This window comes from Phodopus roborovskii, unplaced genomic scaffold, assembly GCF_943737965.1.
Source record: "Phodopus roborovskii unplaced genomic scaffold, PHOROB, whole genome shotgun sequence".
Lineage (NCBI taxonomy): Eukaryota > Metazoa > Chordata > Mammalia > Rodentia > Cricetidae > Phodopus > Phodopus roborovskii.
The window spans coordinates 72082892-72109099 of record NW_026126418.1 but is presented as its reverse complement, the minus strand read 5'-3'; the positions used below and the strand labels follow the sequence as shown (position 1 = coordinate 72109099).

Here is a 26208-nt window from a genome sequence, read left to right as displayed (position 1 = left end):
CTACTCAGTTTGCCTGTGGTACAGTTCAGTTCCACAAGCACATTATTGTGTAAGCCTGAATGCTGTGGGAATCCCCAGGGAACTGCCAAACACCTGCTTTCAGATTCTCTGGTATGAAATTTCCAAAATTACTGTCATGATTTTCATTACCCAAAGCCCATCTATTCTAGTTTTGAGTGTCTAGTTTTATGTTATATCAAAAATACATAGGGGAAAAATAACCAATAGTTTTATGTTATTTTAAGGGTATTTTCCTTGAGTTTCTTGTTATTTCATGTGTTTTCTTGGTAGGGATCAAACCCCGAGGCCTCTCTGAGGCTGGGAATTGTTCTACCCAACCTGCTTATTGCTTTTTCATTTTTATTTTTAATTGTTATTTTAATTGTTACTTTATCTAATATTTTTTGAGGCAGGGTCTTATATAGCCCAGGCTAGCCTTGAACTTACTTTATAGCTAAGATGGCCTTGAACTCTTGATCCTTCTGACCCCACCTCACAAATACTGGGATTATAGACTTGCAAGACTTCTGCAAGAACATTCAGTTCTCCAAACTGAGCCGTTTCTGTAGCCCAACCGGTGCCTTTTCATTGAGCCCAAGTTGCCCTTTGATTATTTCTATACCAGGCTTTCCCTGTCCTCTTTGGTCTAGCAAGCATTGCCACTTGAGAACAGCAACACAATTGTTTTAAAACTTCTATTTCTGCCATGCTTAAACTGACCTGCACTAACATAAAGCAAAGCATGGAGAACTGAGCTGTACCACAGGTTACCAGTGAGCTAGGGCTACGGTGCTGTGCCAGCTTAGCAGGGGTGCGGTCCAGCTGGAGCAGAGGTTCCCTGCACTCTGAATGCTTTACCAGACTCACAGGAGGCAAATGCTCAAGGACTTTGAAACGCTGCCATTTTTTCAAGTGGCAGTCCGCTTTTAGCCCTCCATCCCTGGGCTACAGGAACACCGAGAGAATACAAAGTAAAATGGGTGGTGGATGCCAGCTCAGTCAGACTCAGTGCTGATGCCCTCTGTCAGGGAAACGAGCTCAAATGCCTACACACAGATTCCCTCTTGTTTATGAGAAAGCAGTAAACGGAACTGGGGAGGGAGCACATCTGAACTTGCTCGCCTAGTGTGTACAACTCGGTGGGCATGGGGCTGCATATCTACAGCTAGATCTCTTTTAAAAAATTACAGGCACCTATTGATTATGTGACTGAGGATGACCTTGAACTCTTGGTTCTCCTGTGTCTGAGCACTGGGACTACAGGCATGCTCTACTGTGCCTGGTTTACTGAGTGCCAAGGATTGAACTCAGGGCTTTGTGATTGACCTATATACCCATGACACAAAATGTCCGTCTTTTGTTTTTACATTTTATTTTGTGTATGGGAAGGGAGTGCATGTCCTTGTGGATCAGTGTGGAGGTCAGAGGACAACTAGTGGAAATTGGTTGTATCCTTTTACCTTGTGGGCCCTGGGATTGAAGTCAGGTCCTCAGGCATGGCAGCCTGAGCCATTTTGCTGGTCCCCATAGTACCCATTTGAATGTATTGTTGTACTGTTGGCATGGAAATGGACGTGTCAGTCAGTCTGTGGGACAGGGTCACTCCATTGGTGTGGTTTGTGCCACACTAGGCATTGGTTTACAAGGCTTCCCCTGTTAGTATTCAGATTGGGCACTTCAGAGAAAACCTAAAGCCTGCCCAGCAGCTTCAGAGCTGCAGTGTTCTTGATAGCTCCCCAGCTGTTACTGGGTTTTTTGTTTTGTTTTTAAATCTATGGAGGTCTTATGAAAACAGCTCCATGTTTGTGTAGATAAAGTCAGCATTGTGCCCATCTGACCACTTGAAAATCTTGGTTTCTTCTGTCTGGCAGGCCACCCCTTCTAAGATCAAAATAAACAACAAAATAAGCCAGCAGGATAGCCAATTTCCTTCCAGTGAATGCTTGCCAAGCCAGAATTTATAAGGCAGATTTGGGCTCCAGATGGAACAGCCATGGTGATCTGTTTGGAAATTTCCCTCACTGATTTGTGCTAAACATCAGAGCAAATTGCAAAACTGGTTGTTAAAAAAAAAATATTTATTGAGACAGGGTCTGTGTAACCCTGACTATTCTGGAACTTGCAATGTAGACAAAGCTGGCTTAGAATTTATAGATTTCCACCTGCCTGGGATTAAAAAGATGTACCCTAAAATATTTTCTTGTCATACCATGGCTATGACCTACATTCAGAGTCACTGTTAAACACAGGAAGACCAGAGTCACTGTTAAACACAGGAAGACCAGGTATGAAAACAGTTCAGATTAATTGCCACTTTCATTCAAACATTACCCTAACTAGTTAGTGCCCATTGGCTTGTCTCTGGGGGAAAACAGAATGATTTGACTTTTTTCTTTTAAATTAAGGTCTCTAACTCAGGCTAGCTTCAGACTCGATGTATGGCCAAGGATGACGAAGAACTTTTGATTGTCCTGGTTTCACCTCCCTGGTGCTAGAAGTGTGGGCTTTGCCACCACAACAGGGGTATGAGACGCTGGGATGAAGTCCCCGGACTCTGTGCATGCTATGAGAGAGAGAGAGCGCGAGAGCACACCATAGCACACATGTGGAAGTCAAAGGACATTTGTAGAAGTTGGTTGTCTCCAAACACCATGTGGGTCCTGAAAGACTTGCGGAGGGCGTGGACCCTCACGCCCCGACTCAGGAAAGGCGGCTCCCCCAAATCACTCATGAGAAGCGGTCTTGATGCAAAAGCATGAGGTCTTTATATTCCAGTGCACTGGGGTCCACACAGCCATACTCCACGTGGGGTAGAGGACTGGGAACCCTGGGTACAGGGTTCAGACAGCTTTTATAGGGTTACAACAAAGCCCGCACATCACAAACCAATCATCTCATAGCATCCAGTGTGGACCAATCAATTTGAACTATCCAAGCCCAGGAAGTCTGCTTTCGCTAGGGCTTCTGGGTAGTGTGGCACGGCTCATTTCCTGTTCTCATTCACTCACAGGTGCTGTCGGTAAACCCTAAACCCACCCTGTCGTAAACAGTCAAGAATGACCTTTTGCCTACACACTGCCAGGGGGCAGAGTCTAGGGAGAATTAGGCTAAATTTTTCCATCCTTACAGGTCCCAGGGATCAAACTGAAGTCACCAGGCAACAAACATCTGCCCTCTCTGTTTCATGTTAAGTGACTTGTTGATAAAGGCTTTTTTCCTTTTAGTAAAACTATTAAACTGAACTAAAATAGTAGTATCTATGCTATTTTAGCATGAATTACTAAAAGGAAACAAGGCTATATTAAAGTGAAAGCATATGTTTCTAGTGTATTGTCTGTATTAATGTTCACTTGTGTGTGGGGGGGAGCACATGTGTGCATGTGTGTGCTTGTGGAATCCAAGGGTTGACACTTGGCACCTTCCTGAAGTACTACTTTATTTACTGAGGTAGGGGCTCTTGCTGTACCCAAAGCCTGCTTGATTATGTTAGTCTGGCTAGCCACCTCCCCCAGGGCTGGAGTTACCTACTGGGCTTGTATATGGGTGCAGGGGATCCAAGCCACCAGTCTTCATCCATAGGTTAACCCCCTAGCCCCTGGATATTGTTTTCATAGTAGATCTTGTGGGAGCTGGAGCAATGGTTCAATGGTTAAGAGCACTGGCTGCTCTTCCAGAGGACACGGGTTCTATTCCTAACACCCACATGGCAACTCCTGTTCCAGGGACTTGACACCCTCACACAGACATACATACAGACAAAACACCAATGTATGCAAAATAGATATAAACAATAAAAAAATAAAGATGCCTATAGATCTTGCTTTGTTACTTCCTTGGGTGCCTTTTAAATCATAAACCACAAATCAAGTTCACACAATACAAAGTAGGAAACCACAAAAAGATGTTTGCTGCAGAAACTTTGGTTCTTATATAGAAGTGTAAAATGGTGTGGGGATGCTCCTGAATCCAGTCCCAAGGTCAGCAAGAATTTGGTTTTCGTGTCAAAAATGTGCTTGTCTTAGCTTGTCTGGTCTACTGTTGTAAAATTCCGTAAGTTGGGTATATCGTGAGAACCATTCATTCTTCCCAGTTCTGGAGGCTGCAAGGTCCAAGGTCAGAGGCTCACAGAAGTGGTGTCTGGTGAGGGGCCACTTCCTGGCATGCAGACACCAGACACTGTCTTATCACCTATCCCCCCCCTTAGCAGAAGTTAGAAGGGAGCTGCCAGGGGCTGCTGTGTTAACGTGATTTCATTCATGACACAAAGGCCCCTTCTTCATGACATCATCACCTCCCCCAATGCCACACCCCTAGCCAACATTGGATTTCAGTCGTGAATCTGGGTCATGTGTAGTATTTAGTCTGTAGCAGTCAAAAATATAGTTTCAAATCAAGTAATCTAAGAAAAACTTTTTTTTAAAACTTACATTGTGTGTTTGTGGGTAGGTATGCGTATATCACCACACAGTCAAAGGACAATTTGCTGAAGTCATTTCTCTTCTACCATGTGGAGCCAGGATTCAAACTCAAATTGTTGCATTCATTGGCAAAAAACCATTACCTACTGAGCCATCTTTCAGTCCCTTTTCACAAACAAACAAACAAACACATTTTTTTCAAAATGTGACACTTTAATTACTTTAACATATAAAACATATCCTACAAAACAATACAATAAACACAAAGTTTCTGGCAGAAAAAAATGAATGATTATTAAGTATAAGACAACAGTTATAGAAGAAATCCCAGAGGCTGAGGTGGGTCACATGTGGTGGCCCATGCCTTTAATCACAGCACTCCAGAGACAGAGGCAGATGGGTCTCTGAGAGGTTGATACCAGCCTGGTCTACATAGTGAGTTCCAGGCCAACCAGGATTACAAAGTGAAACTGTACACACACACACATCTATGGGGGACTAGAAGGGTGTTAGATGGATGGCTATCTTAGCAGTGTAGAAACAGTCTGTCCTGGCTAGTTTATGTCAACTTGACACAGCTAGAGTCATCAGAGAGGAGGGAACCTCAGTTGAGAATAACACCTCCATAAGATGGGACTCTGGACAAGCCTGTAGAGAGCATTTTCTCAGTGATTGATGTGGGAGGCCATAGCTGTGTGTGTGTGTGTGTGTGTGTGTGTGTACACCCCTAGGCTGTGGTTGTCTAAGAAAGTGGGTTGAGCAAGCCATGGCCTCTGCATCAGCTCCTGCCTCCAAGTCTCTGCCTGTTTGAGTTCCTGTCCTTCAATAATGGACACCGATATGGAAGTGTAAGCCAAATAGACCCTTTCCTCCCCAACTTGCTTGGGTCATGGTGTATCGTTGCAGCAAAAGTAACCCTAAGACACAGTCTATGTAATTTATTGAAGAAAAAAAAAACTTTGAGCTTATAGTTTCCACAAATATTTTGATTGATAGGAAATTAAATTATTTACATTCTTGCCCTGCCATGGTGGCACACACCTTTAGTCCCAGAGCTCAGGAAGCAGAGGCAGGTAGATCTCTGTGAGTTCAAGGCCAGCCTGGACTACAGAGCGAGTTCCAGGACAGGCCCCAAAGGTACAGAGAAACCCTGTCTCAAAAACCTGCATTCTTGGCTTTTAGGCAGTATTAATCCTGAGCTTTATTTTCTCTCCTTCCTTGTCCTCTCTAAGATTTATTTTTTATTCTAATTTATGAGTGTGTGTATGTATGCCACATGTGTGGCATGTGCCTGTGCCCACAGAAGTCAGAAGAATGGGATTCCCTGAAGCTGGAGTTCTATACGGTTGTGAGCTGTTCTATGTGGTGCTGGGAACCCAACTCAGGTCCTCTGGAAGAGCTGCAAGTACTTTTAACTGCTGAGCCATCTCTGTTTTCTCCCCTTCTCTCCTCCTCCCCCTACTTTCCTCTCTCTCTCTTTTGCCTTGACTGTGTCTCACTGCAACCCAGGCTTGATTCAGACTCATGGTGATTCAATATGCCCAACTAACCCTGGATTTACTTTTAAGGTTTTTCTTTCCCTGAGTGTGAAATCTTATATGCAATTGATAAACAATCCATACATGGGCATTACTTAGTGCCATCTTCTGAAGAATGATTTCTATTTTTCGTGGGGACAAAGTAGGAAGTGTATCAATCAAAGAAAAAGCCATAGTTCGATACTTTGTGACAAGCTTTTGATATTGATGTCAGTGTTTCTTTCCCAAATGTTTTATCTTCATTTTTTATTATCAGTTGGCAGAGGCTCAAATGGTCTTATGTTTCTCTTACCTCAAAGATTTCCCCATCAACCTAATTGAAGATAATAAATATTTACAGACTAAATATTTGTGACTTATTACAAAAGAATGTATGAAAACATATTGTATAGAATACTATTCACAAGCCAGACATAGTGCTACACTCCTGTGATCCCAGCATTAGTAAGACAGGAGCAAGTGGATCTCTCTGAGTTCAAGGCCAGCCTGATCTACACAGAGAGACCTTTTTCTCAAAATAAATAACTAAATAAACATTTTTTATTTATTAATTTTTTTTTTTACATTCTAATCCCAGTTCCCCCTCCCTCTTCTCCTTCTGCTCCCCCCACTACTCCCTGCTCCACCTCCCATGGGCTCCTTGGAAAGGGTAAGACCTCCCCTAGGAAGTCTACTAAGTATGTCCCATTATCTCATTGAGGCAGAACCAAGGTGCATGCGTGTGCATGCGCATGTAAACACACACACACACACACACACACACACACACACACACACAGTGTCTAGGCTGAATAAGTTACTTCTCTGTATAGAATGGGCTGCACTAAGTCAGTTTGTGTGTTAGTGTTAGATCTTGGATCCACTGCCAGTGGCCTCACATATTGTCCCAGTCACACCACTGTCACCTATTTTAAGGAAGTCTAGTTCAGTCTTATGCAGGTTCCCCATTTGTCAGACCTGAGTCAGGGATCTCTCACTAGCTCGGGTCAGCTGATTCTGTGGGTTTCCCCATCATGTTCTTGACTCGTGTGTTCATATTATCGCTCCCCCTCACTTCCATTGTACTCCAGGAGCTCTGCCCCGTGGTTAGGTGTGGATTTCTGCATCTGCTTCCATCTGTTTCTGAAGAGGGTTCTAGCTTCTCTGGGGTTGTGGATTGTAGGCTGGGTATCTTTTGCTTTATGTCTGGTATCCACTTATGAGTCAGTACATTTTTGACTTTCTGGCTCTGGTTTACCTCACTCAGGATGTTTTGGGTTTTTTTTTTGTTTGTTTGTTTGTTTGTTTTTCTGTCCATTTTCCTGCAAATTTTAGGATGCCATTGTTTCTCCATTGTGTAAATGCATCACATTTTCTTTATCCATTCTTCAGTTGAGGGACATCTAGGTTTTTTCCAAGTTCTGGCTATTAGATTGCTATTAACATAGTTGAGCAAATGTCCTTGTGGTGTGAGTGTGCCTCCTTTGGGTATATGTTCAAAAGTGGTGTTGCAGGGTCTTGAGATATTTTCTGAGAAATTGCTGTACTGATTTCCATAGCAGCTGTACAAGTTTGCACTCCCACCAGCAATGGAGGAGTGTTCCCCTTTCTCCACAGATCTTAGCCATTCTGATTGGTGTAAGAAGGTATGTCAGAGTTGTTTTAATTTGCATTTTACTGGTGATTACATTTCCTTAAGTGTCTTTCCACCATTTGAGATTGTTCTGTTGAGAATTCTGTTTAGATCTGTATCTTTTGTTTGTTTTTTGGGACATAGTTTCTCTGTAGGTTTGGAGCCTTTCCTAGATCTCTGTAGACAAGGCTGGCCTCGAACTCACAAAGATCCTCCTGCCTCTGCCTCCCAAATGCTGGGCTTAAAGGCATGCACCACAGCTACCCAACCTGTGCCCCGTTTTAAAAATTGGATTAATTGGTAGTGAAATGCCTAGTTTCTTCAGTTCTTTGTATATTTTGGAGACCATCCCTCTGTCAGATGTGGGGTTGATGAAGATCTTTTCCCATTCTGTGGGGAGCCATTTTGTCTTGTTGACCATGTCCTTTGCTTTACAGAAGCTTCTCAGTTTTAGGAGGTCTCATTTATTAATTGTTGCTCTCAGTGTCTGTGCTACTGATGTTCTATTTAGGAAGTGCTCTCCTGTGCCTACGTGTTCAAGGGTATTTCCCACTTTCTCTTTTATGAGATTCAGTGTGGGTGGATTTATATTAAGGTCCTTTTTGACTTGAGTTTTGTGCATGGCGATAGATATGGATCTATTCACATTCTTCTACATGTCAACAGCCATTTATACCAGCACCATTTTATATTTTTATCTTCTTTGTCAAAAATTAAGTGTTCATAGGTGTGTGGGTTGATATCAGGGTCTTCAATTTGAATTCATTGGTCCACCTGTCTGTTTATGCCAGTACCAAGCTGTTTTCATTGCTATAGCTCTATAATAGAACTTTGAAGTCAGGGATGGTGATGCTCCCAGATGATTATTATATAGGATTGTTTTGGCTATCCTGGGTTTTTTGTTTTTCCATATGAAGTTGAGTATTGTTCTTTCCAGAATTGTGCTGAAATTTTGATGGGGCTTGCATTGAATGTGTAGATTACTTTGGTAGGATTGCCAATTTTACTATGCTGATCCTACCTATCCAAGAGTATGGGAGATCGTTCCATTTACTGATTATCTCCTTTAATTTCTTTTTTTAAAGACTTAAAGTTCTTGTCATACAGGTCTTTCACTAGTTTGGTTAGAGTTACCCTAAGATATTTTATGTTATTTGTGGCTGATATTTTGTGGTGATATTTTTCTGATTTCTTTCTCAGCCCATTTATTATCTGTATATGGAAGGGCTACTAATTTTTTTTTTTAATCTTGTATCCTGCTATAATACTGAAGGTGTTTATCAGTTGTAGGAGTTCCCTGGTAGAATTTATAGGGTCACTTAGGTATGTTATCATATCAGCAAATAGCTAGAATTTGACTTCTTTTCCAATTTGTATCTCATTGATCTCCTTTTGTTGTCTTATTGCTCAAGCTACAACTCAGAGTACAATATTGGAGGGATATAGAGAGAGTGCACAGCCTCGTCTTGTTCCTGATTTTAGTGGAATCTCTTTAACTTTCATCTCTCCATTTAGTTTGATGTTGACTGTTGTTTATATATGCTCCTTGTGTCCCTCTAAGGTCTCTAAGACCTTTATCGTGAAGAGGTGTTGAATTTTGTCAAAGGCTTTTTCAGCATCTAATGAGATAATCAGGTGGGTTTTTTTTTCTTCCAATTTTTTAAAGTGGTGAATTACATTGACAGATTTTCTTATGTTGAACCATCACTGCATTTCTGGGATGAATCCTACTTGGTCATGGCGAATGATTTTTCTAATGTGTTCTTGGGTTCAGTTTGCCATTATTTCAATGAGTATTTTTGCATCTATGTTCATGAAGGCAATTGGTCAGTAATTCTTTCTTAGTTGTGCCTTTGTGTGGTTTGGATATCAGGGTAACTGTAGCCTTGTAAAAAGAGTTTGGCAATTTTCCTTCTCTTCTATTTTGTGGAATAATTTGAGGAGTATTGGTTTTAGTTTTTCTTTGAACATTTGGTAGAATTCTGCACTGCAATCATGTGGGCCTAGGCTTTTTTTTTTTTTTTTTTTTGGTTGGGAGACTATTGATAATTATTACTATTTCCTTAGGGGTTATAGGTGTATTTAAATTGTTTACCTGTTCTTAATTTTGGTAAGTGATATCTATCCAGAAAATCGGCCATCTCCTTAAAGTTTTCCAACTTTGTGGAGTACAGGTTTTTCTTTTTTAATTTATTTATTTGTATTTTATGTACACTGGTGTTTTGTTCGCATGTGTGTCTGTGTGAGGGTATCAGATCCGCTGAAACAGGAGTCACAAACAGTCGTGAGCTGCCATATGGGTGCTGGGAGTCGAGCCCAGGTCCTCCGTAAAAGCAGCCAGTGCTCTTAACCCTTGAGCCACCTCTCCAGCTGTACAGTATAGGTTTTTAAAGTATGACCTGATGATTTTCTGGATTTCCTCAATATCTGTTATGTCCCCTTGTTTGCTTTGATTTTGTTTATTTTCATGTTCTCTGTCTGCCTTTTGTTTAGTTTGGATAAAGTTTTGTCTATTTTGTTGAATTTCTCAAAGAAACAACTCTTTGTCTCATTGATTCTTTATATTGTTTTCTTTGTTTCTGTTTTATTGATCTCAGTTTGACTATTCCTTTCCATCTATTCCTTCTGGGAGAATTTGCTTCTTTTTGTTCTAGCGCTTTCAGTTGTTCTGTTGATTCACTGCTGCGGGGTTTTCCCAGCTTCTTTATGTGGGCATTCAGTGCTATGAACTTTCCTCTCAGCACTGCTTTCTTTGTGTCCCATAAGTTTGGGTGTGTTGTGAGATCATTTTTATTAAATTTTAAAAAGCATTTACTTTCTTTCTTTCTTTCTTCCTTGACCCAGTGGTGACTTAGTTGGTCATTGCTCCATTTCCATGTGTTTGTGGGCTTTCTGAAATTAATGTTGCTGTTGAATTTCTAACTTTAAGCTGTGGTGATCTGATACAAGGGCTTATTCCAATTTTTCTCTTATCTGTTTGCTTTGTTACCAAGTATGTGGTCTATTTTTGAGAAGGTTCCATGAGGTGCTTAGAAGAAAGTATATTCTTTTATGTTTGGGTGGAATGTTCTATAGATGTTAAGTCCCTTTGAGTCATAACACCTGTTAGTTCTGTTATTTCTCTGTTAAGCTTCTGTCTGGCAGACCTGTCCAGTGGTGAGAGTGGGGTGTTGAAGTCTCCCACTATTATTGCGTGGGGCTTAATTTGTGATTTAAGCTTTAGTAATGTTTCTTTTACAAATGCCAGGGTCCTTGTGTTAGGGCATATATGTTAAGAATTGAGATTACTTCTTCATGGATTTTTCCTGTGATGAATCTGGAATGACCTTTATCTTTTTTTGATTGATTTTAGTTTGGAGTCTATTTTGTTAGATATTAGGATAACTACACCAGCTTGTTTTGTAGGTCCATTTGATTGGAAAACTTTTTTCCCAACCTTTTACTCTGAAGTAATGTCTGTGAGGTTGAGGTGTGTTTCTTGTATGTAGCAGAAGGATAGATTCTATTTTCATATCGGGTCTATTAGTCTGAAGACAAAAGTTTCTGTCCTACCTAGTCCCACATCCATTTAGCCCCAAATGAACACATGGGCACTATATTAATAAACTGTTTGGCTGATGGCTTAAGCTCTAATTATTAACCCATTTCTATTAAACTATATATTTCCATGAGGCTGTGGCTTAACTGTAATCTGGCATGTTACTCCTTCGATAGCATGGCGTCTCTCCTCATGGCCTCTCTCCTCATGGCGTCTCTCCTCATGGCGTCTCTCCTCATGGCGTCTCTCCTCATGGCCTCTCTCCTCATGGCGTCTCTCCTCATGGCCTCTCTCCTCATGGCCTCTCTCCTCATGGCCTCTCTCCTCATGGCCTCTCTCCAGCCTTCTCCTCATCTGGTAGCCCTGCCTATACTTCTTGCCTGGCTACTGGCCAATCAACATTTTATTCATCAATCATTAGCCTATGTCTTTTTATAGTTGAGTTGAGACCATTTATATTAGTGGGTATCAATGACCAGTGATTGCTAGTTCCTGTTATTTTTGTTTATGGTGTTGGTGATGGCACATTATCCAATTCCCTTCTTTGGGATTTGCTGCTTTGAACTCATCTATTGCCTGTGTTCTTGTGGATGTAGCTAACTTCCTTGGGTTGACATTTTCCTTCTAGTACTTTCTGTAGGGCTGGGATTGTGGATAGATATTGTTTAAATCTGGTTATATCAGGGAACATCTTGTTTTCACTATCTATGGTCACTGAAAGCTTTGCTGGGTAAAGTAGTCTGGGCTGGCATCCATGGTCCCTTAGTGTCTGTATAATATCTGTCCAGGACCTTCTGGCTTTCATTGTTTCCATTGAGAAGTCAGGTATAATTTTGATAGGTCTGCCTTTATATGTTACCCAGGCTTTCTCCTTTGCAGCTCTTAATAACCTTTCTTTATTCTGTATGTTTATTGTTTTATTATGTGTTAAGGGAACTTTCTATTTTGGTCTAGTCTTTTTTGGTGTTTTGTAAGCCTCTTGTACTTTCAAAGACATGTCTGTCCTTCTATAGGTTGGGAAAGTTTTCTTCTTTGATTTTGGTGAATATGTTTTCTGTGCTTTTCAGTTGGACTTCATCTTCTTCTATCCCTGTTATTCTTAGGTTTGGTCTTTTCATGGTATCCCAGATTTCCTGCATGTTTTCTGTTGCTGGATTTAAAATTTACTTTGACCAATGAATGTATTTCCTCTATTGTATCTTCAGTGTATGGGATTCTGTCTTCCATCTCTTGTAGTCCATTGTTTATGCTTGCATCTGTGGTTCCTGGTTGTTTACCTAGATTTTCCATTTCCAGAATTCCCTGAGTTTATGTTTTCTTTATTGGCTCTATTTCAGATTTCAGGTCTTGAATGTTTCCTTCACTTGTTTGATTGTTTTTTTTTTTTCTTGGTTTTCTTTAAGGGATTTGTCAATTTCTTCCAATTTTTTTTTTTGTTTGTCTTTCCTTCATTTCTTTAAGGGAATTTTTATTTCCTCTTTAAGGGCCACAATCATCCTCATAAAGTTAATTTTTAATGTTTTCTTCATCTGTGTTGGGATGTTCAGGTCTTGCTGTTGTAGCACCACTAGTTTCTATATTGCTCTTTATATTGTTGAGTTCTTACCTTGTTGTCTACGCATCTCTTCCTCCAATCAGTGTAGGTGGAGCCTGTGCTTCAGGGGGGTCTCTCTTTCTCCAATTGGTATAGTCGAGGGTTGTGGTGCCATTGACCACTCCTTCAGGGCAGAGCCTCCATTGATTGTTCCTCCTGATGGAAGTGCACCCACATCTCAGGTGATTGCTGCTTGAGGTGTAGGTGGAGCTGAGGGCCCAGAGGTTGCTGTAGCAGTAGGGTATCTCCACCTGAGAATTGACAGTGGATGCTGGCTGGGACACAGGTGCTCTTACCCAGAAGAACTTCTTGTGATAGCTTCTGTAAGCCAGTGCTGGAAGCTGCTGCTGTGGTCTCACCTGGTGGAATAAGTAAACCTTTAAAATTATGTTTATTTATTGTGTGTATATGCACATACAAGATCATGTATTGTGTGTATTATATGTGTTGATGTGTTGGCATGGCTCCACAATTAGTTCCTTGAAGTTTGTGATTTTGTAAGATACCCATAGCCATTTTTTTGGGGGGGGGGGAGGTTACATCCCTGTGTGGGCATTTAGAAGCCAGAGAGAGATGTCAAATGTTTTCTTCAGCCATTCTCAGTCTTATTTTTTGAGAAAGGCTATATTACCAAGCTTGGAGGTTGCTAATTTAGAGAAACTGGTTGCCAAGACAGCCTCCAGTTTCTTCTCTGGGGCTAGGATTCCAGGCCATGGGAAAGCCCAACTCAGGCCTTCATTTTTGAACAGCAAGCACTTTGCCCACTGAGTCATCTGTCCAGCCCTTTGTTTACTTTTATTTATATGTAACTACATACACCATGTGCACACAGAAGCCCTTAGAGGTCAGAAGAGGGTGTTGGGTCCCCAGAACTACAGTTATAGGCTGGAAACTGAACTCAGGTCCTCTGCTAGAGCAGAATACACTCCTAAAGACGACCCAATTCTCCAGCCCTGCCTATTGTGGGTTTTTTGTTTGAGACAAGGTCTCCTGTGTCCCAGGTTGCCCTCACAGTTGCCATGTAACCAAGAATGACCTTGAACTCCCGATCTGCCAACCTCTATCTCCCAGAGCTGGGATTCCAGGTGTATGCTGCCATACCTGGTCCAGATTCTTAATTTTATGAAGTCTTGATTGGAAGACAAACTGTCCCTCTTTCGTGTCCATACTGTGATAGAATGCATTCCTGAACACATTCGTGTAGAGCAGAACATGTGAATGTTTGAGTCGAAGCTGGATTAGTGGCTTTTCTTTCTTGGGACACCACTCTCACCTCAAAGACAAGCTCTCTCCTGTGTGGCAGCCGTCTCCCAGCACTGAATGAAGAGCAACTGGCAATACTTGTTGCTAATTATAACATTCTGGCTTCTATGTAAAAAATGAGAATTTGAGGAAATTTGTACTTTCACTATGAATCTGACAGCTTCCAAATATTTAAACAGGAGGCAAGCAATGATGAGACAAAATACAATTAAAATTTTTTTGGAAATGGTAGAATAACTTCAATGTCAATCTTAAAAGATCTACATATACTAAGTAAAATATTTCCTAAATAAAAATCTAATGTGTTTGCTGTCATTAAACAAAAGAAACTTGGGGAGGAAAGGGTGTTTGGGTTTTTGTTGTTTGTTTGGTTTGGTTTGTTTTTGGTTTGTTTTTGCTTATAGGCTATGTTCATCATTGAGAGAAGCCAGGAAAGCAACCTGGAGGCAGGAACTGAAGCAAAGAGCTTAGAACACAATTCTCTGATCCCCCCAACACTCCCCTGTTTATGTGGCTGCCTTTCTTATGTAGCTCAGGCCTACCTGCCTAGGGATAGTACTGCCCTTGGTGGGTGAGGCCCTCCTATGGCCCATAGGCCAGTCTGATGGAAGTAATTCCTCAGTTGAGGCTCCCTCTTCCCTGGTGTTTCATGGTAACAGCTGAGACTACCTGACACCAGTGAATAATGCATAATCATGCATATGTAAAATTTCATTTGCAATGCAAGGTGGACTGGTAGGTTTCATTGTAACTGTCGTGGATGGTTTGTTGTTATGGCTGCTGATAACATTTGGTCCCTAGTGTTTGAGAAACTATTGGTGTCCAGTTAACTGTAAAGGCCATTGAACTACTCTTCTTAGGGCTGAGAATGTGTGTTAGGGTAGATTGAGTGCCTAGTATGCCAGGGTCATAGAGTTCACCCACAGCCACCCCCATCCCCCACCCAAAAAAGGTAAAGACTTCACCAGGTGCACACCTGTTATACCAGAACCAGAAAGGTGTAGAGGTAGAACTCAGGGCTTCAACATCGTTGTGGCTACATAGTGAGTATAGGGCTAGCCTGGGCTATAAAAAGAGACACTACCATAATGAATAAGTAAGTAAATAACAAAAGTGGGAGCAGGATGGTTCCTCCCTGTTCTCACTGCCTGCCTGAGTGCAGTTGACTTTCTTCCTAACTCACCTGGTAGTCAGCAATGGCTGCAGGATAAACACAGAAACAGCTTGTCTTCTGTGAAGCTACTCTTCCTACTATTGTGTTTGGTTCAGAAAACTCCAGTTTTCCAGCAGCAAAACAATGCCATTTATATAAACATGTGATGTACTTGTTATTGCTACATAAGTGAATCAATATTTTTAAAAATGTCTCCATAATTTCACATAAAATAGTATTAAATATCATCCATGTAAATGCTCCTTAGTGAATAAATTTTAAGAGGGCAAAGGATCTGTAGGGCTGCAGTCATGTGGTCCCAGGCAAAAGGAAGGGCTTGTTTGTTACATTTTATATATTCCACTCTGCATATGGAGGTCAGAGGGCAACTTGTGGGAGCCAGTTCTCTTTCACCATGGGGTCCCAGAAGCATCTCAGGCTTAGAAGTGAGTGCCTTTATCTGCAGAGCCACTGAGTTTTTGTTTGTTTTGAGACAGTGTTGGCCTTGAATGCATGGTGACCTCTCTATTTCAGCCTACCAGCTGTGGCGTTGCAGGCTGCTCAACCAGCCTGCTTTAGGAAGGGCTATGTTCTTGATAACAGCACCACCCTTACTGGGGCCCAGAATGCTTTTTAAAGACCGTTTACAATGTTTGCTCACAAAGGAGTCTTTTTAAGATTTGGAATTTCTTCCTATTAAAATTTCCACATTTTAGTCAAGAATGTAAGTGGGCTGGTTGCTTTTTCATCTGTTTTGAATTTTCCTCTGGTTGCCTTGTCCTGTGATAGTAGCAGCAGGGTGAGGTCCCTTCAGGGATGCCTTAATATCGCCTACAGAGGATGCTGCTTGGAGGCAGCAGGAATTCATTTTCTTGTTACTATTTCAGGCTTTGCTGTGAAGATCCTCGGTCCTGTTGGATTCTGGTTTGTTTTTGTTTTTTGTTGGTGTGGTTTGTTTTTGTTTTGTTCTTTTTTAAGATCGGGTTTCTCTGTGTAGCCCTGGCTGCCCTAGAACTCATTCTGTAGACCAGACTGGCCTTGAACTCAGAGAACTGCCTGTGTCTCCCAAGAGCTAGGATCAAAGGTGTGCACCACTATATCCAGCTGGATTCTGTTCTTTGAGGAAGGGCTTTGGTACAGTTTGCAAAATGGTCTTGGTAACTGATAACTATGGAAAACACATTGTTGAAGACTAGTGTAGCTCTGTTGGTAGAGTGCTTGCCTAGCATACACAAAGCTTTGGTTTGATTGCCAGTACCAACTTGGCCATTCATGCCTGGAATTCCAGCATGTGGAAAGTGGAGGAAAGAAGATCAGGGGTTCAGGATCACCCTGGCTACATGGGGCGTTTGAGGCCAGCCTGGGCTACATAGAACACCTTGTCTCAAAAGTAAAGACAATGAAAACATAGTCAGTCAGTCAGTCAGTTTCAAGGTAGACTAAGTTCTTTGTGGAAGGGTTTCTTGTTTTTTTTTTGTTTTTTTTTTTTTGCAGGAATTTAGGGATAGCCACCCTTGCTACAGAGCGTTGGAGGTGGTGTATCAGGCATATTGTTGGTGGGACAGTGGAATCCAAGTGCATGAGCCTTCGAGGAGTTTAGAGGTGATGGCTCTGTAGAAAGAACTCAGGGGGAGGCTGGAACCTTGGACTTCACATTTCCTACTACTGAGCTATAGTCCCAGCTCTAGGCATGTGTCAATATCAATAGATAGATAGGTAATTGATAGAATGATTGATAGAGACATAAAGATAGAAAGAGATGTAAAGATAGGTGATAGATATAATATATTGGAGGTGTGTGTGTGTGTGCACGTGCGAGTGCTTGAGGAGGCCAGAGGTCAACCTCCTATGTCATCTTCAGAAACACTGTCTACCCACCCAGCACAGGGCACTTTGACATGGGTGTTGTGGATCAGATTCAGGTATTCTTGCTGTCAAGGCAAACATGTTATTACCCACAGAGCAATCACCCCAGCTTTAATTTAATTTTATTTATTTATTTATTGGTTTTTTGAGATCGGGTTTTTCTGTTGCTTTGGAGCCTGTCCTGGAACTCATTATGTAGACCAGGCTGGCCTTGAACTCACAGAAATTCGCCTACCTCTGCCTTCTGAGTACTGGGACTAAAGGCATGTGCCACCAAGACATGGCTCCCAGCTTTTATTTTTAAGTAAATCTAATTGATATGAAACTAGATCAAGAACAGGTCACTGACCAGCATAGCACTTTGGAGAAGTTCTGAGTGCTAGGACCTCTTCATTCATAACCATCACTCGAGTTCTTTGTGTATTTGCCTTCTCCAGTTGTTTACAGAGACCTGCTGTCCTGTTTACCCTACTCATTTGCTCAACAACCATCCTCTGTAGGGATAACATAAATAAATAATGTTCTCAGCAACATTTCTTAACCTGGAATCTGGGAGGGGTGTGGGATAGATAAGATAGAGGACTGAAAAGTGATAAAATTTTAAGTCTTTGTGCCCCCCCCCTTTATTTTAAATAACATTTTAAAGGGTTATTTTTCCTCGAGAGTCATTTTAGTGGCAGAAGACTCCAGTGTCTTTTGTTCTGTGCACCTGGCTGGGAGCAAAGACTAAAGCAGTTAAGCTAGATCTGTGATTGTGAGGCAGTAATCACAGCATTTACTGTTAACTTGACACCTGGGAAAGAAGCCTCAGTTGAGGGGAATGTCCACACCAGATTGGTGCTTGTCTTGATTGTTAATTGATTTAGGAGGGCCCAGCCCACTGTGGGTAACACTATCCCCTAGGCCAGAGGTCCTGGGGCCATGTAGGAAAGCTTGGTAAGCAAGAGTCTGTCAGAAAGCTAGCAAGAATGCTCCTCCATGGTTTCCGCTTCAAATCCATGCTTGAGTTCCTGCCTTGACTTCCCTCAATGACAGATTGCGACCTGGTGTAAGTGGAATCCTATATACACTTTCTCCTCTCCATTGCCTCTAGTCTGGATGCCTTATTACAGCAACAGGAAGGAAACTAGGACACATGATTAGTTGACTCAAGGTTAATGCAAAAATGAACTGAAAGCACAGACCTGTACTCGACGATACAAGGGATCAAAAGACAAGAGGAAGCTTTTAGAAGGACGGATATGTATTTGTGGGGTAGATTGTGGTCAGTTTCTAGGGTATATACTCACTGTAGATGCTTCAGGTTATATATGTCAAGTGTGTATAGCTTTTGTTGTTGCTCACAGAGTTTCACTATGTTGCTTAGGCTGGCCTTGAACTTCTGGGCTCATGTATTCCTCCCATATCAGCTTCCTGAGGGGTGAGATTATGAATGTATATATCACTGTGCCTGACTAAAGATGTGTAGCCTCTTTAAAAAGATTTATGGACTCTTTAAAAAGATTAAGAACATGGCCTGCAGAATCACTTGACTGGGACCTAAAGAGATCGGGGAGCCTGTAGGAGTCTAATCTAATAATCTAGGTCCTGTGCATATATGTTATGGTCAAGTAGCTTGGTGTTCTTGTGGGGTTCCTAATAGTGGGAGCAGGTCTGTCTCTGTCTCTTTTGTATGTTCCTGGGACCCCTTTCCTCCTGCTGGGTTGCCTCATTCAGCCTTGATGTGAGGGGGATGTGCCTAGTCTTATTGCAACTTGACATGCTGTGTTTGGTTGATATTCCTGGGAGACTTGCCCTTTTCTGAAGAGAAAGGGAGGAGGGGAGCTAAGAGAGAGGGAAGGTGGGAGGAGAGGCTGGAGAAGGGGTGGAGGGGAAGCAGCAGTCAAGATGTAATATATGAGAGATTTTTTTTTAAAAAAAAGAATTTTTGTTTTGTTTTGTGAGACAGTTTCTCTGTGTAACAGCTCTGGCTGTCCTGGAACTTGCTTTGTAAACCAGGCTGGCCTTGAACTCACAGAGACCTGCCTGCCTTTGCCACCGGGCCAAGATTTTGTTTTTTTATTAGTATTTGAATGTGTGTGTTCATGAGTGTAGGTGTGGGCACATAAGCACAGTGCCGGAGTCGTCAGAAAAAGCCTGAGATTCCCTGAAGTTACACAGAGCAAAGTGATGCTCAGACTAGAACTCGTGTCCTCTGCAAGAGCTGTAGGTGATCTCAACCCCTGGGCCATCTCCAGCTCACCCGCCCCTTTTTTGAGATGGGGTCTTATGTAGCCCAGGCTGTTTTTAAATTTGCTATTTAGCTGAGTATGACCTTCAGCTTCTGATCCTCTATCTCCTGAGTGCCGAGATTGCAGGTGTGTGCCATCACACCCGGTCCATGAGGATCCCGGGGCTTCTTCATGTGCTTTAGGCAAGCACTCCACCAATTGAGCTACAGCCCCAGCACTGTGCCAGTGTCAACCATATCTCAGGGAAAGGGCTGGGAAGAACAGCTAGTGTGGCATTTATATATTGACTTGACCCTCCCCACTTCGCATGTCTTGGTGAAACGAGGCAGGGATTCTGGGCACACTAGGGGCTCACAGCAGAGCCACTGAGACAGTTGGTGGCCAGTGTCAGTGAAACCCTGTGGCTGGCCAGAGCCTCGTCCTCTCTGAGGTCCCCTCTGAGGCAGCAGCATGCTTCCCATCTGACCTGGCTCGAGACTTGTCCTGGGTTGACTAATGCATTCTCTGGCTCTGTTCCACTGTTTTCCAGCTCCATTTCCTGGGCCAGTCCTCCTTACTGCTCTTGTGTAATGCTGCCCACCCTCTGGCACTCCGATCTGTGGCTGCGCTTTCAGACCTGTCCACTCCCGGGCATCCTTCTGTGAGCTCAGGCCATCTGTGCTTCCAGGCTCTGTTGTGCATACCAAACCCTCGATTCGCATGGCCAAACTGCATAGAGTCTTCCTCCCTGTCTGAACTATTTATTTGCACTCAGGAAGCTGAACCCAAGTCACCCTGCAGCCCTTCCCCCTTGCTTAGACTCTGCAGCCAACATGTCGCTCACAGTAGCCATTTGCCAAGAGACTCCAAAATGGCTCCCTCCTGCTCTCATTTTCAGACCATTAGGACAGTCTCATGGCCTCTGCCACACATGATTTCACACAGAGCTGTGGTCACACTCTTACAAGAGCAGTTTGTGCCTTCTAGAGAGTCTGAGCTCTGTCACTGTGCACTGCAGGCCTGGGATAACCTGACCCTACACTCACTGTGTCCAAATGTTGTCACCCCTGCCCATTCCCTCCTGCCCTCCTACCTTCCCCTGCACTCAAGAGGAACAAATCCATGAGAGTCCCAACTATCTCTACAGCTATGTGTCACCAGGCTGGCATACCTGCCTGTCTTGCAAGAAACACTACAGGGTGTGGCTTACCCCTGCTCAGTTTTGGTTCACTGGATCCAACCACTGTTTGTGGCACACAGTGTAGCAAAGTCTACATTGAGCTATCTTACTCATTTGAAAAATGCCAAATTTCATAACTCTTCCCCTACCACCTCCTCTCTCCAAATTAAAGCAGCTGCTGGGTGTGATGTGCACAATTTTAGTTCCAGTACTCCTGAGACAGAGGCAGGTGGACCTCTGTGAACTCCAGGCCAGCAAGGGTTATATAGTGAGACACTGTCTCAACAAAAAGGAGCAGGAAGGGCTGGAGAGATGGTTCAGCAGTTAAGAGCACTTGCTGCTTTTCCAGAGGACCAGGGTTTGATTCCCAGCACCCACATGGTGGTTCCTAACTGTCTGTAACTCCAGACCCAAGGATCTGAGACCTCCCGGTTTGCATGGGCACCAGGCACACATGGTGGACTTACATATTCACAGGCAAAGCACCCATATACATAAAACATATATAAAACAGTATTTCTTATCTATTATGTATGTATATGAATACATATATGAAGGTGTTTCAGGAGTCTAGAAAGGGTCTCTGATCCCCAGGAGCTATGTCTGTGTCTGTGTGTGCCCTGTCAGCTTTTTTCATTTGAGATATTTTCCTTTGTAATGGAACATTAATTATATATAGAAGTCATGTGTCTAAAAGGAAGAGAGAACAAGGATGAATGGATCACAGATCCTGATTCCAGACCTTGCTCAACCCAAATTTGGTGATGTTGATGTAAAGCTCTCAACAGAAAAGCCCCCGAGTGCCATCATGGAAAATGTTAGAGCCGGTTTCCTGCATCGGTGAATGATGGAGAGGTCTGCTCCCAGGAACGGAGCTATGGACAGAAAGAGACAATAAACTCCCCCATCTCTCTCTCTCTTTTCAAACAGGATCAGTTTGACAACTTAGAAAAACATACACAGTGGGGCATCGATATTCTTGAAAAGTACATCAAGTTTGTCAAGGAGAGGGCTGAGATTGAGCTCAGCTATGCCAAGCAGCTCAGGTAAGAAGGCCGGGAAAGGGAGGCTCGTTCTCTTTTTTATTAAAATGCTTTATTACATTTATTTATTTGTAGTACTGGGAAGTGTATGTGCTGGGTGTGCTTGTGGGGGTCAGAGCACAAACCCAAGAAATTGGTTTCCTCTCCTTCCATGGTGTGAGTTCTGGGAACTGAACTCAAATCCCTTTTACCACCTCACCTCCCCATGCCATCTTGCTAGCTAGATGCAAGCATGATTTTTATTCTCATTTCACAGTGTGTGTGTGCATATATGCATGTGTGTATATGTGAATGTGTATGTCTATGTGCATGTGTGTGAGTGTGTGCGCACCTATGTGTGTGTGTGTGTGTGTGTGTGTGTGTGTGTGTATGTGTGTGAGAGAGACAGAGAGATATTTTCTCACAAAGTAATATGTCACTGGAAATAGCTGGTTTTTTAGTATAGAAAATTAATTTTTTATAGGACAGTAAAAATAAAAAATAAAGCTATTACTTTAGTTTGTTCAATTTTTCTGTTTGAGACAAAGCCTCATGTAACCTAGGCTAGCTTTGAATTCACTATATAGTGGAGGCTGTCTTTGAACTCCTGATCCTCCTATCTCGCAACTCCTGAGAGCTGGGATTGCAGGTGTGTGCTGTCACTCTGGACTCAAGTCCTTGCTGTTAGACACTACTTTGTTTTGCTGTGCTTCCTGTTGAAGTCAGGGTCTTGTGCCTCTAGGTAAATCCCCACTTTCACCCCATCCCCCCCCCCCCCCCAGTCATCCTGACCTCTACACCCAGCCTCCAGGCTTGGATCTTTGCTTTCTTTTAATGGTTTTTGTTGAATTTTGGAGAAGTTTGGCTGTCAGTAAACTTCTTGTTGACATATACACATGTACAGACAAGCACAGGAATCCCATGTGTAAGGCTCTCGACCAGTCCTCCCTCCCCAGGAGTGACACGGATCAGCAGAGCCTGCTGTGAGTCCTGTGAATGTGAGCATTGGCTCTGGCCCTTTAAAAATAAGACTTCGAAGCTGGGCAGTGGTGGCACACACCCTTTATCCCAGCACTCAGGAGACAGAGGCAGGTGGATCTCTGAGTTTGAGGTCAGCCTGGTCTTCAGAGAGAGTTCTAGGACAGCAAGGGCTACACAGAGGAAACCCTGTCATGAAAAAAAAAAAAAAAAAATCTGACTTCCTTTGTTGTGCGCTGGTTGTGAGGTTTGTCAGTGCCGTGGTCATTTCTTATATTTCCATTGCTCTTTATTATTTTTCTGTGTGGGTTTCCACTGCGTCTCTGTTGTCACTCAGCAGCTGGTTGTTCTCACTGACCCCCTTTTGCCTTTAAATTGTAATTACATTGTTTATTTGCTGTGTGTGTGTGGAGGAGTTGGACATGCCACCGCTAGCATCCAGTGAGGTTGGAGTTGGTTCTCTCCACCCTGTGGGCTTCCAGGATTGAACTTGGCACCAAGTGCCTTTACCTTCTGAGCCTTCTCCTCAGCCCCGCACAGGCCGCTGGTGCATATCTGAACCGTTTTCTTCCTTTACTGGAGATTGGAACTGTGATCGAAGAGTGTACCTCTCCCTGACTTTAGTAGTACTTGGAATAGTTTGTGTTTGGCCTGTTTCACTCTCCAGCAATGTGTGAGGGGTCCCAGGAAGCAGAATTTGAAAAGAACTGTTATAGGAGATTTTAGGCTTGAAACCTGAGCCCTGGCTGCTCCCACAAGCTAGTCCTAGTCACTTGTCCCCAACACACCTATTAAAGAGGCAAGTTGGAGTGGTATGCAGAGAAAGGGTATTTACTTTCTATGGCCACATTTGAAGAAGACCAAAGAGGTCCAGTGATCTCCAAGTCGGTCTGTGGGTGTTTGTGTGTTTGTGTGTGTGTGTCTGCATGTTCCAGGGTTCAAACTCAGGTTACCAGGCTTTTGCAGCAAGCTCTTTACCCACTGAACCATCTTGCTGGCCCAGACCAACCCAGCTTGAGCTTTTGTCTTGCTCTAGCATGAAATTCCTTGGGAAATTTTAGTTCCTTGGAGGCCACTGTTAGAAAAGAATAGCACAAACATTGACTACCCTGCTCCTGCCAGAGAGCTTGTGTGCTTTCCTAAACTTTTAAAATTACCTGGGACATTTGTTTGGGATATGAAATATTTTTAAATTGTTGCTAAAGGGCTGGGAACATGGCTTAGTTGGTAGAGGGTCTGCCTAGCACACGTGGAGCTCTGGGTTCCATCCCCAGCATTATGTAAACTAGGTATGGTGGTGTATCCCAGCACCTGGTGCTGGGGGCAGGAGGATCAGGAGTTCAAGGTCATCCTCAGCTGTTACATTGTAGGATGCCACAGGGTTATCATTTTTGCCTAAGTAAGCATCTCAGTTCTGGCTGTGGAAAGTTCTTAGCCTGACACATTTTGTTTACATTCATTAGCTGGAATGCAGAAACCAAGGAAGTATGTTTCCTACTGGCTGAATCCAGGTCAGTTTCCAGAACTCTGCAAGAGTCTGGACCTCACTAGCAAATGGCTACTTCACATCAGTTAGTCCAGATATGTTGTTATCCGTGTGAAAATGGGTTATACTGCCTGGCTGAGTACTTGAGAGACAGAGGAAGGTGGATCCCTTGAGTTTGAGTCCAGTGGGAGGAAAGAACTGACTCCATGTTTCAAGGAAGGAAAGAAGGAAGGGATGGAGAGAGGAAGGGAGGGAGGGAGAGAGAATAAATGTGTTATACCACAGCCTAGTCATGGGTCTTCCCTCAGGGACTGAGTTAGTTTTGTGTCTTCATTTCTCTTTGATTTCTTCCTGGTGCCTCCATCCCCTGTCACCTTGTGCTGTGGAGGTCTGTGTGCAACTTTGGCAGGCATGGCAGTGAGTGGTCCTTTGTCTTTCTTGGAAGCATCTTTCTCCCCTGGGCCTCTCCTACATCACTAATTTTTATCCTTGCTCTTAATTCTGCTGTGTGCAGCATCCAGTTGCTGTTTCTTTCCCCTTAGTCTGTGCTCTTTGCTTGACCCCAGCTGTATCTGGCGCTAGCACCTATGGGTGTAGCAATCACTCCCCCCCCCCCCAGACTGCAGAAGAGCTCACGGAAACTCACTGGGCTTTTTAACCAGTGCCTGCGTCCACACAAGTCTGAAACCATCCATTCAGCTTCCACTTTTCTACCTGTCCTGTGAGTGCATGGCTCTCCCTGGCTTATGGACGAAGCCCCAGGGTTTTTTTGTGCTTTCTCTCTCCCCCTCCCCACCAAGCCATCAGGACACACCATTCACTTTACTCCCCACTCTGACCCAGGATCCAGCCCCCGCTCCTTGACTCTGTGCTACCTCTGGGTTACTATTGTCTCTTGCCTGGATCATTACCAGTTGAGTTGGCTTGCTGTCCTACTGTCTGTTGGCTTTCTGCAGAGCACACACTAGTTCCTCAGTAATTCCCTATTTGCTTCTGATAAAAATCTCCAAAGTTCTTCTATCAAATGCCTAAAAGCCTTTCGTGCCTGGTCTCTCCTATGGCCATTGCTTTTTCCTTTAAACATGGCCAATGCCTGAATGGCCTTGGTGGGAAAGTCTGGGGCAGTCAGAACATGTTCCTTGTGGAAACTTGCCTTTTTCTGAGTCGATCCGTGCAATGTGAGCATGCGTGCAAGCTCTCTCTGCCTGGACGCTCGGTGTGCTCCCCAGCTGTGCTCCTGTTTTGGCACTGTGGTTATCTTGCTCCTTTCTTGTTGAATTAGATAAACCCTGGCGTGTTTGTTTATTCATTTGCCACTGATGTGTTTTAGCCCAAAGTTCATTTCCTGGGTCCTCTTGTTCAGCACAGCTCTATTGCTATGCACTTTTGTGTTTTAAGTGTGTCACTGGTGTGAAATACTCGGGCATTTGAGTTGCTTGTTTTTCTGGTGTGTTTTTCATTTTCCTCCAGGCTGGGTTTTCCTCTTTCTCTTCTCTGACAGTGCCTGACGAATCTTTTCACACTGGGCCTGCTTGACTTGGACAGTTTGATGAAGCTGCTGAGCTCATCTTCTAGGTCCCCAGTTCGAAAGGTAGTCCTGTGTTTGCATCACAGCGGTTTGAATGGGGGAACATCGTTCTCTGGGATTCGTCCTTTTCAACTTTAAAATGTGAATAGTGAGACGTTCTGCCTTCTGAAGTTGTTGAGTGACTTTTCTCATCACTGTGACCAATAGGAAGGAAGGGTTTGTGTTCACAGTTTAGGGGGACACAGTCTGTCACAGTGTGACCCCAGTCAGGAAGCAAAGACGTGAAAGCGAAAGCGGTCACTCGTGCTGCCTTTCATTCAGCTCCAGACCCCAGCCCACAGGCTGGTGCTGCCAACATGCAGGGTGCATCTTCCGACATTAAACCGCTCTGGAAATGCCCTCCCGACACACCCAGAGGTGTGCTTCCATGAAGACTCTACATCTAGTCATGTTGACCGTGAAGATCACCAGGACAAGGATGGAAGGAGATGAGGTTGAAAGTCTTCTGGCTGACCTCCTTGCACACTCATCACAGGCCAATGGCCCAGGAAATAACTGTCCTTTGGGATATAGTTAATTCAGATTCTGATACTAAAAGGCTTTCTGTATGCTCTACCTAGAGGCTGGAGGCTGGGTACAGCTACCTCCAAGAGTCAGCTGGGGAAGGAAGGGGGTCTGACTTAGGGATTCTGAGCTATTGTGTGTCCTGAAACTCCTTGGCATTTGGGCTCTGGGCTGAGTCATTCAGGACAATCGGCCATGCTCCTGTGGAATCTCTAGGTTTATGAGGACTTCCCCATGCCTGCAGCTTGAGACCTGAGG

The 26208-nt window shown here is 43.4% G+C and overlaps 1 protein-coding gene across 9 annotated transcripts in view; it reads left to right on the top strand.

Moving 5' to 3' along the window:
* Fnbp1 (formin binding protein 1) overlaps nt 1-26208 on the top strand; it is a 195728-nt gene that overhangs the window by 92716 nt on the left and 76804 nt on the right. For all 9 annotated transcript variants that reach the window (XM_051185111.1, XM_051185109.1, XM_051185112.1 and 6 more), the window contains one exon: nt 21303-21418. In XM_051185111.1, the coding sequence (XP_051041068.1) occupies nt 21303-21418 (116 nt within the window). The remainder of the gene's footprint in view (nt 1-21302; nt 21419-26208) is intronic.